At 29.0% G+C, this 19,429-nt stretch overlaps 1 protein-coding gene across 1 annotated transcript; it reads right to left on the bottom strand.

Annotated features, from left to right (window-relative positions):
- Nucleotides 1-824: 824 nt before the first annotated feature.
- tfc (triforce) lies at nt 825-19,203 on the bottom strand. The gene is made up of 5 exons (XM_008195063.2): nt 19,029-19,203; nt 8,267-8,533; nt 5,214-5,317; nt 2,104-2,212; nt 825-1,282 (listed from the first exon to the last, which is right to left on the bottom strand). The coding sequence occupies exons 1-5, from the start codon at nt 19,102-19,104 to the stop codon at nt 1,035-1,037; spliced, it is 804 nt and encodes a 267-aa protein (XP_008193285.1). The 5' UTR covers nt 19,105-19,203; the 3' UTR covers nt 825-1,034.
- Nucleotides 19,204-19,429: the final 226 nt, after the last annotated feature.

Genomic DNA, 19,429 nt, shown 5'->3' with positions numbered 1-19,429 from the left:
TCTCGTGTTGTTAAAAGTACAAAAATGTCAATAGGTCCGATTTTTTTCCGAACATTTATCGAACAATAACTCCGGAACTGTTGGAGATATCTCTATGGAGCTTATTATCGTTGGAAAGTTCTTTTCATTATCTATCTTTTTCAAAAAAGATCATAGTTCTGCGACTAATAGTTTTCTCGTAAATTGCTCAAAAATTGGTAAACTTAAAAAAATCGTAATTAAAAAATTAGTGAGAATTTGGCAATTTTCTCGATGCCAATTGATTCCCTGGTTCATTTTATATGGGTTAGAGTCAAAATAGTAGTACTTCTTTAAATAGTTTTTTCGTACATGAGAAAATAAAAAAATTGGAAAATTTTTCATCATTGAAAATTTTCATTAAACAAAACTTATGTTCTGCAACATTGTTTACATGTCATGTACATTATTAACCTTTAATTAAAATCAAACAACTTTTAGGAAAAATTAAATTGCTAAACAAATCGGTATTTACGTTTAGCAATAACTCAATCAGAAGCTGAATTTAGACTTGAGTTTTTGAAGAAATCCAAATAGATTTAATTAAATGAGAAATTAGTTTTCTATTTGCGTAACATTTACTTACAATGAAACCAATAATTAAGAAGTACAAATAATAAAATCGCACTTACACATGACGCAAACTCATTGACTTTGCTCACAACGCATCTATTGAGATTACTTCGGTTTAAGCAACCAATAAGGTCCCAAAATAAACATCCGAGTGAAAACGTAAGTATATATTGACCAGGACCCTCTTCCCCCTTAATCAAGAATTCACCCTCACCCCAAAAATCAATCACAAGTTTTTATTAAATATATTTTTATTCGACTTTGTACAACAATCAATCAATCATTGCAAAATTATGACTTAGGTTACGAACTCTAATAAAATCAATCGGTAAAAAATTAAATATCTAACTTCTAGTCGCACTTGCAACTTCAGTCCAAGCCCGTCTGTCTCTCTCATAGTCCCAGGCTTTGATTTTATTTAAATCACTATTAAAAAATCACTTTCAATGTTGCACTTCACACACGAAATACGTTTCGAACGAACATGGAGAGTCATTCCATTTCAGGCCTTTGCCGTCTCGATTCCACAATTCCAGACAGTTTTCCTCTTCTCCGTTTTCGTACTGGAAATTGTTGGGTTCACCAGCGTTCCAGTTAGTGAAGGTGATGGGACGACCGGTTGACATCCAGAAAAAGTGGCCTTCTTCGGCCAAATCGGTGCCAGAAGTCCAGAAATGCTCATGACCCAGACCTAAGCAATTTGTTACAATTTTTAGATTTTTCAAATTGACGAAAGTCCACGTGGAAGGCTTGAAAAAACTAAAATAAAGTGATTTTTGAAAAATTATATTCAGAATCAGTATAATAAATTACTAATTGCATTTATGTCTGTAAAACACTCTACAACGCTCCAAAAATGTGTAATTTATGACTAGATTTGGTGGTTTTTCGGTGTGTTTACAAAAGTAAGAATCTTGCTGTAAAATGTCCTTAAAGACTTATAAATATTTTTTTTTATATTTTCTCAAAATTAAAGTAAACCGAGCGCTATGAAATAATAAAATAAAATGATTGTTTTCAATTTTTAAGTGGTTCTAACAAATTAAAAAAACTTGCATTTCTGGTTGAAAAAGGCTCGAAAAATAAGGTATAATTTTTAACTAGATAGAATTTTGTTGAAAAATGTGTCGTAACGCAATAAATTCCAAGAAATCTCTCAAAATTATACACAAAACTACAAAGTTTAATTATTTACAATAATTGTTTCTTTATATTTGAAAATTACAGGAAAATGCATTATTATTAATTATAGCACATTTAAATAATGCGTAAAATTTGATTTATTTTTTTGATAAATGGAAACCAAAAAAATTACATTTTCTTGTAACGTTGCATATTGTGTAGTGCGAAAAAACTGTTTTTTCCAGCTCTTACCGATTTTAAATAATTTGTAAAAAAACTCTTTATTATTTGTATTTTGATACAGAAAATTCATCGATTGAACATTTTTAAATACAACTCAACTTTTCCTCAAAATTTTTATTTAAACGGTATTTTGACTCGACTACTTACCAAAATCTTTGATATATTTCTCTAACTTGTCATTTTCTTCCTGTGATGTTATACTGGCGAGATGCATTCCATGAAATCTGCAATACTGAGTGGCTCGAAAGTAGTTTGCCTGCGGATGGAAAATCGAATTATTTCACAAGATCGAGCGAATTAAAGCGAAATAATTATCGCACCTGTCACAATCATCTAGTTAGTTATTTAATAATACCTAGTTATTAAAAAGTGTGGCGTCAAATAATTCGGGTGCTTTCACTTCGGGAAATTCGTCGCTAATTCGTAAATAATCACCAATTTGTTAGCACTTTTAACAAACAAAGAACATCATTGTCTCAACGATTAAGCAAATTTTCTCAGTAAAGTGTTATTCAACACGATATGTGGTCGACCTAAATGCCATTTTTGTCGTAAATTTGTCGATCATTGCTCAATTGACCTCGCGATGAGCACAGATATAAAATGTGTGAAAAAATTCTCACCAGTTCAAATATCGCAATTTCCGTATTCTTTTATCGAAACATGCGTGCATGAAAAGAAGGAATTAAAATAGGTATGCGTGAGCTGACATTTCGACAAATTACGATTTCAGGAAGTTGAAACAGCTGAGAAATTTTAAACGATTGTGTGGTCATCATTTGAAATTGGAATACCTTGACCAGTTTTTCTGTTTATGGAAATAATGGAATGTGATTAAATTAAATTTTCATTAAATTAATGAAAAAATCGCAAAATCAAGTTTTGCCCAGTGTTAAAAATTACACGTTAATGAATTGACCAAGAAAATGTAAGAATCATAAAATATAATTAATGTTATTTTATAATCACAAACACTGTGATGGTGCTTTTACTGGTTTTTTATTTTTTACCAACCCACTATTATTGAAAGAATTAAAAAACGCAAAATTAGGGCTAAATTTAAAGCAAAAAATTTTGCCTTGCTTGGTTCAATTTAAAAAAATTTCTTTTTCCGTGAAATGATCAAAAAATTCAGCTAAAATAAAGTTAATTGACTGACCTTATTTTAAGAAATTTAGGTTTAGGTTTTAGCTAATTTTTTGATGATAATTCTATACTGTTCATCAATTTATTATATTGTCTTATGTGTTTAGAAAAAAACCACAATATGATTAAAATTGCATCAAAATCAAGAGATTTGTACAGAATTCTATAAAAATTCGCAAACTTTAACCCAAAATTACGTCTGATTTAAGGTTTGGAGAAACTCATTAAAATCTAAGATAATGCAGAAAATTGCAAAATGTTTTAAAAATTGTCTGTCTTTTTTTTAATTACAAAATTGTGTCAAAAAATTAGAAAATTCCAAAACTAGGTCCAAAATGAGGTGTCCTATCAGATTTAAGAAAATGGAAAATTTTGATTAAAATTGCATGTTTCGATGTGAACTTAAAAGCTTTTTATGGCGAAAACTTTTTAAAATTGTAGCAATCAAACAATTTCAGGTAAAATTACATAAATAATCAAACCAATATGCAGAAAAATCAACAAAAAGCGTTCTTTTCTCGGTTGTTTTGTTTGAATAAAAGTTTTGAATATTTCAACAAGAATTCATTGAAATGATGCTTAATATCACTGTTAAAAAATCTTTACGTAATAACACATTCATCTTTCACATTTTCCACCGCCCATCGATAGCATCTGACAGTGATAAGCAAAGTATAAAATAAGAAAAACGTGCATTGAATGAATCTCTCTGCAGCAACAGGAAGCACGATTTGTGAAAGTTTAAAGATCAGACAGGAATGCTGAAAAAATCCAAATTTCGTCGTCCTCTAAATTTACACTTTTGACCATCATCATCGAAAATCGCAAACTGCACTTTCCATTTTTCTCTAATCGTCAAATAACATGCATTCGTTCAAGTATTAAGCAATATAATTAATGCGTTTTGCCTCCAGCTGAAGACGTAATATTTTGGGCTATGCTCGAAAATTTCTCCACAATTGTAAGTCTATCTGATCTGACGCATTATTACCACTACAATGTGACGTAACAATTACCAATTTCTTGTACATTTCCTCCGAGAGCATCCTTCACCTGGATTTTTTACAAAAAAAAAAAGGAAAACACTCTTTGATCAATAATTGTGATAGTTTTGCTACTGCATCAAAGTAGCTCGTCAATTTTTATCGATAGTATAAAAGGTCAAAAATAATTACTTTCCCATTTATTCAAGCTAGTTTCATAGTTTCAGTGGAAGACCATATTAATTAAGCCTAATGAACGTTAAGTGTCTTGCTTTCATTGGAATTTATATTTATTTAAGCAAATTTTGTTTAATTAATGGACAAATCGGACGAATTTAATTTGAAAATTGTTTTTCAGGGCTTTATTACACAACTTATGTTTATCGGGATACGCAGTGAACCGTGGACGCGTTCACAAATAAATAAATCGAAAGTTTAGGTTCTACTGTTACAATTTATTTATTACTTATTTATTATTATTTATTACATACAAACTTGTGTTTTTTCAAGCGGCACAGCCTAAATTTTTTTTGGACGTTCCTTTTTATACTGATGATTAAGATTGTAAAAAATGTTAAACAACATGAAAAAATTAAATGGAACACTTTAATTTTTGTTCCTGCTTCTCAAAGATTATAAAATTGATGTGGGGTGAAGTGAAATCTGGAGCAACAGGAAAATTTTCGCATTTATCTAGTTTTGGCTAATTTTTTTGTATTATTTGTTGTATGTAATATTTACTATAAAAACGAGTTTTTTTTCAAAAAAAAACAAATCCTTTAATTCATTTATCTATTTATTATTTTCTTATTTATTTTTCGAAAAACTTGCCAACTTACTGTAGAAAATAAAATAAAAAATAATTTTTTGTCTTGTTTTCAAACCTGTTCCTTTTGTTTTAAACCATTAACGTTTAAAAAAATTCGTGTTTTTTTTGTCAAATTGTTTTCGTAATTAACAAGCAATTTCACTAATTTAACAAATCATCCATGACATTCATTGACTAAAATTTTAATTTTGATTTTTTTTGCAACAAAAAGTGTCGAAAGTTGCCACAGTGCACAAAAAACACTAGAAAGTGATTACAGCTTTCCACTAAAAATTTTTAGGAAAACGGTACAAACTCACCTTAAAGAAAATTCCTAGATAGTACCTCTTCTCCCCGAGTTTAAGCAAAGGCATCGTCCACCGATTGGCCGAAGGCAACGAATCATCGATGCAATTGGGACAATCTGCACACAACAAAACCCAAAATTAAACCAAACACTTGAAAACAACCACAAATCCGGACCTGTCGTTTGGGCGCCGCTTCGGACCGAAGGTCCAGCGGCTGCAAAAGTGCCGCCCAAAACGAAAGCCGACAGCAGCAGACACCGAAACATCCTCCCAACTAAATAATAAGTGAAGGAAAAAGATAAGTCTGCTGCTGCTGCTGCTGGTGCTTGGCCCGACCTTGCCAACGAACGTCGAAGTCGAAGGAGAAAGTGGTTTCTTGGCCAGTTTGGGCTTTGTGGAGGATGTGCGGCCTGACATTGGACAATGGAGAGGAATCGGAGGTTTTTGGAACAAGAGGGGATTTATAGACATTCCTTTAGGTTGGTGTTCATCGTCCTTAGAAGTGGTCTCAAGGATAACACCGGTTCACCGGTCAAGTTCTTTGCAAAAATTTGGGTTTTTGTTCGATTTTTGTGTTGTCTTCACGACCAAATGTTAATTGTGCGACGGGTTTTTGTGCCGATAACAAACAATAAAACAACGGCGGATTTAATAAATTGAGCTTTGTAGAGCTTTCTTCTAATAAGCTCTACAGAATGTTCGCGAAGTTGAGGTACGACTTCCAAGAAGAAGACAAAATTAACATAAATTTGTACCTACTTTAATATATGTTATTTTTTGCTCACTTTTTAGTAAAAATCTTGGTTCAAATCAGAACATATTGCACTCAGTTGTTATTTTATTTTTTCAGTGGTGATATTAGTTTTCTTTGTAAAAATCGTCCAGGTTTAATAAAAAAATTATAGACTTTACCTGGACGAAAATAAGCCAAGTACAAACATTTCTCGTATTTAAATTGATGTCTCCTCGTATTTAGCTTCCTGGAACTGCATTCGAGTAGATTTATTATTCTCTCGTTTCACAATTAACGAATCCGAAAGAATAAACTATTTTTAATCAACTTCAAAGCAACTTTTTTCGTTAAAACTCCTTACTGCAGTAGCAATTATTTCAAGCCAGTAAAGAAATTATTACTTGAGATGAAAATATTTCAAATGAATCAAGACCTTCGCTATATGATTTTATTCCATATGTGATCAGTTGATCACTGATTAGTATGATTAGCAAGGTCGGCTCTTGTAATGATTCAAAAAGACATCATAATTTAACAATTTCAAAATAATCAATTAATAACTACCGTTCCAATTTCGAGGCTATTTGTTATGGCATTAGAAAAGTTTTATTGAAAGTTTCTACCCGTCCAGAATTATAAATAGAAAAAATCGCCAAGTAATAATCCATAAATTTCAGTGTTATGATGTAAGTTTTTTTCAAGACCCAAATTCTCTTCAACCTTTTTGCATAGTTATGGAATTTCAATTTCACTTTTGCATGGAAAAATAATTGTGCAATAACAAACGAGTGCATCTTGAACTTATCACAACTAGACTTTAAATCATATATTTTCCAATTATTCCGATATTAAGGTAACATTTAATGACCTTTAATTTACACATTGGCAGAAACTCAAGTGTTATGATTGATGTCTTAAATATTGTAATTAGGGAAAATTGCTTCTATAACTCTAAAAAATGCAATTCGGATGAATCTGTGATCCCATTGAAAGTTTCGCTTTCACATCATGCATGCGACATCAATAATTTTGTGTTTTTGTAGAAAGCCGGACTGCTTATTCAAGTGAAATAATTAGCAACTGGTCATTTAAATGGAAACATGTTTTTAGTTAAAGCGCCACAAATAAAAAGAAGTTCTGCTTTTGGATATCTTAATATTTCTCCATTGAATAAACAAACCATCGGAATTTTCGCATTTCTTCCAAGAAAAATGGAAAGTCACAGAATCGATTTGAAGTTATTGAAGCGATTTTAACTGTAATTGACTCTATTTGTGTTTCTGTCGTATTAGGTTTCTACTTTCGCTATTTAAATTACGTATTATTTGTAATAGGAAATGCAATAATTAAAAATATGTTTTGAGAAACGCATGAACATGGAAAGATTTGAGCCAAAAAATCTTTATTTTAGTCTGTTTCTTCTAACGAGACATAAACTCGCAAAAAATTGGTTAAAGTTGCGGTAGTTTTCTTTGTTTCTCTAAATTTAGTGCATTTTTCTTGTTAAAAAACAGTTAAAAGTATACATATCACCAGAATAGAATGATTTGGCTCAAAATATTCGAAAAATTTGGGTAAAGCTGTTTTATGTTTGATTTCTAGCTACTAGTATTAAAAGTGTTTTACAATGGAAAACTCGAAAAATTTTACTTACTAAAATATTGGAGATAATGGAAATTTGGTCAAAAATGTGTGGTTTTACCTAAATATTGATTTTTTTCTCAAAAAATATATTTTATTAATTGAATTGTCTCTTGATTTATCTTACTAAAGATTCAGCTAAAACTCGAAGCAATTTTCGAAATTATTAATTAATTATTATCTTAAGTTTAGTTTATGTCGTGCCATGTTTTATGTTATATTGTCCTAATGGGTTGTATTGTAAACTTGGGCCAAAGTAATACAAAAAATCGCAAATTTTTTGTCTTTCTTTAGATGTCAGTGCGTTTTCTTTTGAAAATTTAAGAAAATGGAAATAATCAAGATTTTGTCAAAAAACTGTGGTTCTTGGGCATTTTTCCCAGAAAATTTTATTAATATGAAAGATTTCATTTCAAAAAAATAACACAATTATTACCAATAAAAAAATTAATTTACAATAATTAATGCAAAAATAACTGGAACCACAATTACAATTAAAGACCAAGAGAGAGTTTTAATAAATTATATTTTTAATTATCTGGTAAGAATTTTTGCCCATTTTTGTGCGTTGTGGAAACTTTGAAAAACAATAAGTTTTAAATGGCTTTTTAAGTACGTTTTGACGCAATAAGCAGACAGTGATACCGAGCTAAATTACAAATGTGTTTTTCAATTGATAAACACGACATGCCTTCAAAATCGTCCTCATCTTTGGTGTCGTCGTTGTAAAAAGTAACACGTTCCGATTCCCCATTTTCTAGGGTTTCATCAGTAGTGTTGAGAACATCCTGTATATTATTATTGGGTTTCCTCCTCGCTCTTGGTAAAATATCCCAAACGGTGGGCGCTTTCAAAGGACGATGATTATTCGGAAACAAGCGTTTTTCCAAGTAGTTTTGCAAGATTTGTTCGGTTATTTTGTTCTGTCTTGCTATCTCCCGATAATCCAATTGATACCCTGAAAGCATTAAAATGATCAGTGTTGTTTCTGTTTCAGTGAGAGTACGAGTCAGTGAGAGAAGGGATTAGCTAGGTGGTACTAACATGCAGTAGATTAGTGAAAAAAGCACACAACACTGATTATTTTAATACAATGGGCGAGGAAATTTATTCATGCATTATTTTTTGTGAATAAAGTACTCAAAAAAATGTATTTGTTGGTGATGATTACAATTAGCGCTAACCTTAACCCAAATACCCCAATCAACAATTGATGGCTTAGAAACTTACACAATTCTTAGCCCAACAATGTAACAAGCTGTTGCATCATGAATCAAAAAAATTCTTAATGATTGATATTTTCTTAGATAAATTTTCGCTACAACGTACAGTTTGCAGTCACAACAATGTGAAAGGGTATTTTCAAGTACCGACTTTATTTTTATTACTTATTGTTTATTGAAACGTTTTCAGTTGGAGGAATTTCAGGAATTTGTGGGATTTAGGGTCAATTTTCAACAATATTTCATCGATTTTTTTCAGTAGGAACTGTAATAAGATTAAATTAAAGGTGATTAGAAGACAAACGAGTTGGAATAATGGTTTTGAGGCAGTTGATTGATGGATAAATGAGTGACTGAAATTGGTGCTAAGGCCAGGTGTGTAAACTATAGTGCTCCTATTTGGAGTTGTTTATATCACAAGAAAACTAAAACCAAAACGTCGGTCTTTTATTACAATCCTAATTTAATATTGAAATTGGATTTAAAAATTTAAAGATTTGGGCCAGAAAATCTCTGGTGAGATTTGAAAAAAATACCAAAATTGAATGATTTAAAACACAAAATGCGGAAAATTGCAATACTTTGAAGCCTTTAATTTTATTTAGGCGCATTTTTCATTATTCTTTCAATGAGAAAAAATATTTGGCCAATAATGCGAAAAACAGAATAATTTAATTGCCTTATTAATTATATATTTCGATTTTTAAAATTACAAGTTTTTAGGTAAAAAAAATGTTGATTTCTTCTATTTTTTTTGAGAAACATTCAAGCAATTCACCAAAAAGTAAAAATTTTGGGCCAAAGTAATGCAGAAAATTGCAATTATATCGCCTGTTTTTCTAGAATTAGGAGCATTTTATCGATGAATTTATTAAAAATTTCAGTTAAAAGTTGAAGCAATTTTGGGAATCACGTATCACACTGTTTTTTTGCAGAAGAGTTTTAAATTTAATTAAATCAAAGAAAAGGTGATTATAAGATAAAAGTGTTGGCATAATTGGTGCTAAGGACAGATTTGTAAACTACTACTTTTCCTATTATGGGTGTCTTGTTTATCAAAGAAAACCATAAAAGACGTCGGCATTTTATTACAATGCAAATTAGTTATTTTTTGCTGATTAACTAAACAAGAAAATTAATTTACAAAATGACTCGGTTTCAATATTTATAACATGTATATAGTTCAAAAAATTTACAATTTGGAAAGTTAAAGTATTTATTTATCAATTATTTCAACTTTACTATTACCGGCGGAATAATTCTACATTTATTATTTTGTACAAAAACCACCCTACTTTCAAAGAGACAGAAGTATGCAGAATCATTACTAAGCTTCAAAATTTTATTAATAAATTACATTACATAATAATTGTTTAAATTATTTGTGTCCACACCTTTAATTTTAAATGACAATCAAACACACATTTTTTCATCGACTTAACCTTTTCATTATTAATCAGCGATTCGTTCAAATCGTGAAATACAAATAAAAAAAACGAACACAATTGTCGGGCGGAACAACTCGTGACTTAACTCTTTCATCAGATTTAATTTTTATTTTATTTTATTTTATTTGAAAGTGATAAAAAATCAGTCATATTCTTACTTTTTAATAAACACAAAATTTGAGCGTGAATTTCAGTCGAAACTACTGTTAATTTAACCTTCTGTTAAGGGTAATGTAATAATAATCTGTAAAACTGTTGCCTAAACTTAGAATTTGAAATATTTTAATTTATAAACTAGAGGAAAACTCAGTTTTTGCGATCAACGACCCTTCTTCTTTCCTAAACTGCTGACCCTCTAAAAGTGAAGTAATTTAGTCTGAGATAAAGTATCGACCCTAGAAAATCTCCTTAACGTGGTGCAAAATTGCATCTTTTCACCTAAAGGTCGCAATTAATCGACGTCTATCAAACTTCATCAACTCAAAAATCCATAAAAAGAAAAGTAAAAGGTGAACAAAAACGCTTGTTGCATCAAATTCCAAATATGAAGGCCACATTTGAAAAAAATGATGATTTATGATTAGGAAAAGTTGTGTTATAAATCTTGCAATTTGTTGTTAAAAAACTAAAATTTTGAATTAGCTGCTCTGGTTGTAAATAATTAAGTTTGCCATTTGAACGACGACACCGGATTACCTTCACATTATTATTCAACATACAGGTATCTAACTTTTTCATAATTGTAAACTGCAACAATTAGCTATACGATAATTTCCGGATTTGTTAATTTGGTCTTGACTTTTAACACAAATTGTTTAACAATTATGCACAAATTTGAAGATTTTAACAAGTAGCCAGACATTGACATTTTTCGCTTTCTTAAGATAATATAAATTACACGTTATTATTACATAAGTTAAAGGTCACTAATGGCTATTAAAAAAAAGTAAATTATTTTATAATAGAGATTAAAATTCGATGTAGTAAATTCAAAAACGACAATATAATTACTAATCTCTTTATGAATTTGATTTGTTATTAAGAAAACTGGTTCGAACGGTAATTTATTTCTTAAATTATTGGCATTTGTGATTGTTAGTTATAATTATTGATACCATTTTATTGAGTGCAAATATACACAAAAAACTGAAATTGATTATATTAACATTAATACCTATAGGGTGTTCCGTCTAAACCCCACATTAGAAGTGTTTATTATTTAATTTATTTAATTATTTTAAAAGGAAAGCAATGTTTTTTAATGCGTTTGTGGATTACTAGAGTTATTTTAGGGTAGTTTTCTATATCTAAATTTAGCCGTTTACAAAATATTTAAGGTATTTAATTTTTTTTTGGATTAATACCTTCCAGTTTTTAAAAATGTGGAAATATTTTTCAGCTCATTTGAAAAAGTAAATCTAGATCTTCCTTTTTGTGTTTTCAAATTAAAAAAAAAACAAAAAAACAATTTTTAAAATTAAGTTTTCAGTACTTTAAGCACCCATAACTCAATTTTTTCAATTAAAATGCCACAAGTTTTTATTTCATTAAATCGTAGAGAATTTAATTTTGCATTGATCTATATTAGCATTCCCTATACTTATGTTTAATAGTTTTCAAGTTACATACGATAAAAAAATGTGAGAAATTAAAGTTTTTTAAACTAACATTTAATGAATTTATTTATAAGTAAAGTTAAAAAATGGACTTAAAATAACCCAGCTCATTCAAAAACGCAGTGAAAATTATAGCCTTCCATTTAAAAAAAGAAAGTTGATAGCGACTTCCGGTATAACCGGAAGTGGCGCCATCTTGAAAATATTTTCATTGAGCAGAACTCAACGGATTATGACTGAGTACCAACTTTCAAATAAATATATTTAATGTGGGTTTTAGACGGAACAGCCTGTATTGTCCAATCGATCCATCATTTATTAATCAAGTGATTTGTATTTTTTTGTAAATAAAAGTGGCAAATACCTCATAATTTACAATTGTATTAGATAACACACAACGGTATTTGTTTACATAATTTTTTACCAGAGTTATTCATTAGCAACATTCTTAACTGTAATAATAAGTGAATATGCAATGGGATTTAATACTAGTAATAATAGTAAACATTGTTTCACGTGACTTTATTTTCAAATTTCTTTTTAAACATAAATTGAGAAATAACTTTAGCCAGTAAAAAACAATTTTCTTTGCGAAAAATCATACAGGGTGTCCCAGCGAGTAGGTAAAGTCCATTATTCACTTCTAAATATTGGAATAGTAATAATTTTATTTTCCTAACCCTCTGCCTCACCTAAAATTATTTTCAAATATACAGAGTGTTTCTGAAATGAGCTGTAATACAAACTTATGTGTTTTAAACAGCCTGTATTTTTTTGCATTTTTTTGATGTATTTTTTAAAACTAACGATTTTGACCTAAACTTTTATTGGTTGATTTTGCTTTTCTAACATTTAGAGGTGACTAATGGACTTTACCAACTCGCTAGGACAGCCTGTAAATTGTAATTAAATAAAAGTGTATTTGAAGGTTTGAATGATTGCAACTCTATTACAACTATAATAATTAGTTTTGTAATTGCAAATTGGTACTTATCAGGTGATTGTTGTGTGAAAATATTTTGCGATTAAACATTTCTTTTCTACAACTTCATTAAGAATTTTTTTTCATTCAACTGCCACTCAACGTCCAATCAGTGGCATAATTAAATCAACTTAACACATTTTAAATACGATGCCATCAAAGACATTTATCATCGTATTTGTGGGCGTGTCACTTTCTCATCAAACTCTTTTAAGAACTTAACTATTGTCATAGCTTTCTCAGCATTAAAATTAAAGCTCCTTACAAGGTAAACCGTGCTCTTGACTTTCATTACGATTACGAAATGTTTGTTTACGCATTTGTTCGGTCACAATTTGATGATTTCTGATGGAAAATAAATAAAGGCACCACGCCTTTGTCACAACCTTGGTTTCAATTTCGAAAAAAATTACAAGAGGAAACAATGCGTCGTGGAATGCGATTATATTCTATTACAAATAACCAATGAATATGTAGCAATTATGCAAAAATTTACAGTTAGTCCACTTATTATGTAATTTACTTGTGGCACCAATTTGGTCTGTTTTCAAGTTTAAATAACTGAAATGCAGTGAAGAAATTTTTCATTCTCTTACCAGCTTAAAACATTTCATTCGAAAATATTGAGCAGTGTAAAAGATAAAAAAATTATTTTTGGTTATTTCAAAAACCAAGTTTTTGACAGTGTTTTGGTTCAAATTTTTAAATGAAATTTTACCATTTTGTAGGTAATAAGAAGATATAAGCCAAGCCAAAACGGCACTTTTGAATCTAGTTCGTTTCATTAAACAAAAACATTGTTTTTATGTTTCAAGTTCCGCTTGAATGAGTTTGATCGATAATATTCATTGAAGATTGTTAAATAAGTGACGAAAACTGTCACACCTTTGTCTAGTCATGGTTTGAAAGCTGTAAGAAAAGTAAAGGTCATGTGACATAACTGTGCAGCTTCCTCAAAGTTTTTTTTTTATTTACTTAGCCTAAACTAAAATTTTGGCTTGTAATTGAACCATCTTGTTATATAAAAGCATTCAACGCGTTAAAGGAATAGAATTGCGCAAGGAAAATGTTTCTCGCGTTCTCAAATGTGGATCAATCGTAAAATAAATCGAAGAAACGAGATCAAGAGTGAATTTAATGTGCACTATTTTATGCATTCTTCAACTCATAGTGATTGTTAGTTAAAGGAATTTCTCAAAAAAAAAATCCTGAAATATCACAAAAAACTAAAATTTTTGTTTTAAAATAAAATATTTTAAATTCTTTACGCTAGAATAGTTGGTCAACAGTTTTGCAAGTTATTTATTCCATTAACCTTAAACCATGGCAGAAGGTTAAATTAAAACATCAGTTTCGACTAAAATTTTCGCTCAAAAAGGAGCTAAATCCTGTGGAGAAACAAAACATCAATACGATTTAACTTTGAGAAAAAAACGACCTAAATCAAGCGACTTAGCTGGTTTTAGCATTTATAAAAAAAATTACAACACCTAAACTAAAATCTCAAGAAAAGATTATATCTTTACAAAAATTTGTTTACCTAAAGACTTCAAAAAAAAAAATAATAATAATACCACTACCATTTTTGACCAAATTTTGTTGTTATTCGGTTTATTTTTGATACAATTTTGCTCAAAATGAACCAAACTGAGTGAAAGAAGCTGAAAAAATTTTAATTTCGATCTAACTTGATAATTTTCCCATAACATCTGACTCTACATACACTCATAATGCAAAAAAATGACCAATTTTTTAATGTTAGCTAGTTTTTAACGATATTTTGCAAATTAGTTGCGTTTCTTAGTAAAAACCAAGCTTAAAACACTTGAGATAGACAAAAATGTTTGAGCCAATTTTAACATTAACATTATTTTCGACCAAAATTTTTAGTTTTGATTTAATTTAGGCGTTTTTTGATAAATTCTTGCAAAATAAATGAATTTCAAGTTCAAAAACCGACCTGGATTTAAGCGAAAATTTGGTGATTGTTTAGTTGATTTTAGTAAAATTTATCTAAAAAAATTATCTAAACTTGTAAATTAAAACGCTCGAAAAAACAAGAATAATAAAATTTGCAATTGAAATGCTTGATATTTCGGTCTCTTTAAACGAAATCTAAAGAACAGTTGACAAATTTATTTGAAAAATGTGTTTAAAGGCTTTAAAAAAATAGAAAAAAGAAACAAGCACTGTATTTTTGACCAAATTTTGTTGTTATTCGGTTTAGTTTTTGACTAAATTTTGCTCAGAACTGAGCTGAGTCGACTAAAAAAATAGGCTAAAATAAATTCATTTCCATCTAATTGCTAAATTTCTAAGCACTTTAGAAAGGAATTTCTCAAAAAAATCTATGATTTTTTTCAAAATTTTGCTCAAGCACTTAACACTTGACATTTAAAATAAAATGCCCATTTTTTTAAGTTTCGGCTTTTTTAACGATATTTCTGGGAATAATTACGTTTCTTGATGTGTAAAACTCAAAAACGTTATCAACAAAGACAAAAATATAGTCACTTAAGTTTTAGAAAGCATTTTATCCACACAAGAATGTTTAAACACGAAGGTGTCACCCCGAGTGTTTAACATTCTTAAGTGGATAGAATGCGACTAAAACACGAATGTAATACAACGTTTTATTCACAGTCACCACATTAACAAATGCTATTAATCGAAGAGTTAATTTTTTTCTTTATTATTTTACTAGTAGAATAAAGTTATTTTTATTCCACTAGTGGATAATAGGTCTTATTTTTATATGCTTCACAAGAGTGGATTATAGTGTGATTGTGGATAAATGTAATTTTCGGTCTGTTTTAGAGAAATATTGCAAGAAACTCAAATTTTTGTTTAAAATCGTGCTTAATGGCTTGAGGGTAAAAATAAGACCTTGGTTTATTTTCGACTAGTTTTAAAATAAGTTAAATCGAATTGAATCATCAATTTTCCAAAAAAAATCTCCATCTAAACACCATAAAAATACAAAGAAAATGTCCAGTTTTTTTAGTATTAGGTATTAGCACTCAAAAACGACAATATGTAACTTAATTTAATGAAATGTTTCAACTAGTTGTAGCGAAATTATTACTTTGATTTTTTATTTTTGTATAATGGAATATTTCAAATTCTTTAGGCTGGAGTAGGCGCTAAATTTGGTCAACAATTTCGCAAATTAGGTATTCTATTAACCTTAATACATAGCACTAGATTTCAATCGAAATTCAATAGCAGGATATTCAAAACTTGGATGAAATTTGATTATTTTGAGATAACATTGTTTCATTGTCTGTGAAAAACTACAACTTGCTAATTGAATAATTTAATTATGTAATTTAATTTGATTAAGCAACAATTTATTAACTACCTAATTATAATTAAAAAATAAAACTATTCGAACATGTAATTATGCCGGTATTTGCCTTTTTAGGTTCGTTTGAAACTTTCGATTTCGGTCATAAAACTCCATTGTAATTTTTTGCAAAAAGGACAATCAATTTTTTCTTCTCACCTGTGATATAATTCCAATAATTATAATAATTATTCTAACGTGATATAATTTGATTTTTATTGCATTTTAAATAATTTGCGTTTAATTAACGTGGGGTAAAAACAGACAAAATGATCGTTAAACTTGACGATTAGTGGACATTGGCTTTTGCAACCGAATAAATGAATTCAAACGACTTTTACGCGCCATTATTGGGGTCAAGTTGGGAAAATGGAAAGTGAAGTTAAGTTTATCCGGAAGTTGAGAGGCTGTAGAAATTATCTATCTACTTGCATTTTAAGCCCAAAGCAACAATTAACATTACGACAGAACAGTTAAAAAATCACTTGTAAAATTGAATCTGCAAAAATTTAAAAAATTGGGCAGTTGCATAAACACATCTGCATTATGAGAGAATTATGCAAAAGTGGGATGCTTGAGTGTGCCGAAATATCAACGAAGAGCAGGTTGGGTGTGTTAAAAATTTAAGGTTTTAAAGGTCAAAAGACTTTATTCAATTTTAATTAATTTCATTTTGGTGGAAAGTAAATGAAAATCGTTGACCGTGAAATTTATTGTCTCTTCTAGCAGAAAACGATAATTGAGCTACTTTTCCGACTTTTCTTTTTAAATAACAGGTATTTATAAAACTGTTGTCATATAGGTTCTAAAAATAGACTCGGATTTATGGTTTTATGGAAATTAATTTCGTTTATATTCAGCCAAGATTTTTTTTGGAAAGTAAATGACGTTCCAATCAATGTTACTATGGCTGAGGTGGATCTTTGAAAAATTTGGTTCTTAGATTTTGAAACTTTACACCGTAAAATTAGTTTCTAATATTTGTGAATTCCAATTAAGTTTTCGGAGAAGAACAAGTTGTTCACCTTTCAGGACATTCAACCCTTCTAAAAAATTTTTCACCAAAACGAGTTTTTAATATAATAAAACTATTAAAAAAGACTAAAATATTTATAGGTAATGTAATCTATTAGTAGAAGAGTTTTGTTTACAAAAATTTTATAATTGGAGACATTACAAAGTTATCATCAGTTTCCATAACTTTTCTAAATTCCATTTTATGTTTCCAGGACAGTCTTAATAAATCTTGACAATTCTATAAATTATTGAGATAAATAAACAAACGCATTTTTCATAATTGCGGGCATAATAAAAATAAATAAATTAACATTTATGTTATTTTGTTTTTTACAATCGAAAACAGCAAAGTTTGTTCGAAAGTGGTATTATTTTTATTATTTTCAAGCTACTAAGCTGGTTTTTAAACTATACAGGATTAGTGTACTAAAAGTATATTATTACTATGAATATCTCAAAAACTAATAATCGCACAGAATTCAGCGTTTTCTATTAAATACTTAAAATTTTTCTCTATGCCTGCGAATTTTTTCAGAATTTTTCTACAATTCCTTATAATTAAAATTATGTAATTAATTAATTAAATACTCTTGAGTATAGGCAAAAAATTGTTATTTCTTGTGTCTAATGATTAGTAGTTTGCTTAGTGCAAAAAAAAGGTTTCAATGAATTGTTAAATGAAAATTAAAAATTCAAATAAGCATAATTTTTCGGCTAGAAAAAATGAAATAATTTTGTATTCTTTATTTTAATCAGTTTTAATTATAAATGTTATGATATTTCAGCCAGTTTTTCTTAGAGCTTTTTTATGTAAATCTTTTTTTAATATTTTTAACATTTTTATTTACAAAAATTTTCGAAAAGGTATTTAAAAATACTGGGTAATACTGGGTAATTTACTGGGTAAATAATGTCATTTTTGTCTCAATTTTTTGACTTATTTGGCCCTATTATTCATTGATGTGAAAAAATGTCTAATAATTGTCTAGAAAATGTAAAAATAAAGTCATTTTCGGTTTTATTTAGTATCTTTTTTTTCTGGCTTAATTCAAAAGTAATCCTAAAGTCTTGAAAATTAGTAAAAATTACGCTATTTTTAAACAAATTTGGTAATTTTTAAAATTCTTCTTGGCAAATTATTCACCTTTTAAACATTGAACCCTCATAATTTTTTTTAAACAAAACGTGTTTGTAACGTAAGAAAACAATTAAAAATGCTTAAAAATATTTGTAGGTTTTTTAATTTATAAGAAGAAGAGTTTTGTTTGGAGAGATTTCAAAATTATCATTTTCCATAACTCTTATACATTCCATCCCATTTTTTCAGAACTGTCTTATATAAAATCTTCACAATTTTATAAATTATTCATTGACACCGACTCAGATACATAAACAAGCGCTTTTTTCATAATGACTGAAACGTCCATAAAAGTTTGTTCACCGGTTTTCCAAGAAATGTGAGATCAACGACCAAATATTTTTTGTTAATACAGTTTAAAAAAAAATCACCAGAACTTTATAATTTGTAAACCGTCTGGTATTTTTACAAGCACATACAGACATTAGAAAGTTACATAAGAACAAAAGTGTTTGATGAAATTTCACTTTTGTACTCACATTTGAAAATTGAATTTTTCAAATTATGCTCAGACAACATTCCTTACATGAACTTAATACCCGAGATAACATCACAATTGGAATTGTTGCAGTGAAGGACAACATGTGACTATATCAGATCACACTAAATTTGCAGTTAAACAAAATAAATTATAAAACGAAATGTGTTATTATTTTTTTCTGTAAAGTAGAATATTTATTCACCATTTCTGAAGTTGTTTCCGGAGTCGCACTGTGTCGCAAGCACCAAAGCGAAAATCGCGATTATTTGCGGTCGCATTTTGTCGCATTTATTTACGGAAGATGGTCACGACACGAACGAAACGTTGGACAAACTGTCCGACAACTCGAGAGCACCTGTGTAGAGCAGACAGTGGGAAAGTGTTTATGGCTTGAAAGTGGAATACGAGAGTATAATATTCTAGGTTTAGGTCTCTTATTGCAGCTTTCATTTTCAAGCAACATCCTTGATAGATATTAGACTTTACTTTTATGAATTTGATTTTTTCAGACTTGCAGTTAGTTTGTTCAGATTTGTAAATGATTTTGAATAAATTCAAAAAAAAGAGGTAGGTAATAATTGAAATTAAAAAACGGAACTAACG

The sequence above is a fragment of the Tribolium castaneum genome, chromosome 1 (genome assembly GCF_031307605.1).
Source record: "Tribolium castaneum strain GA2 chromosome 1, icTriCast1.1, whole genome shotgun sequence".
NCBI classification, from domain to species: Eukaryota; Metazoa; Arthropoda; class Insecta; order Coleoptera; family Tenebrionidae; genus Tribolium; species Tribolium castaneum.
Note: the sequence above shows the minus strand (reverse complement) of the source record. Positions and strands in the feature narration are given on the sequence as shown.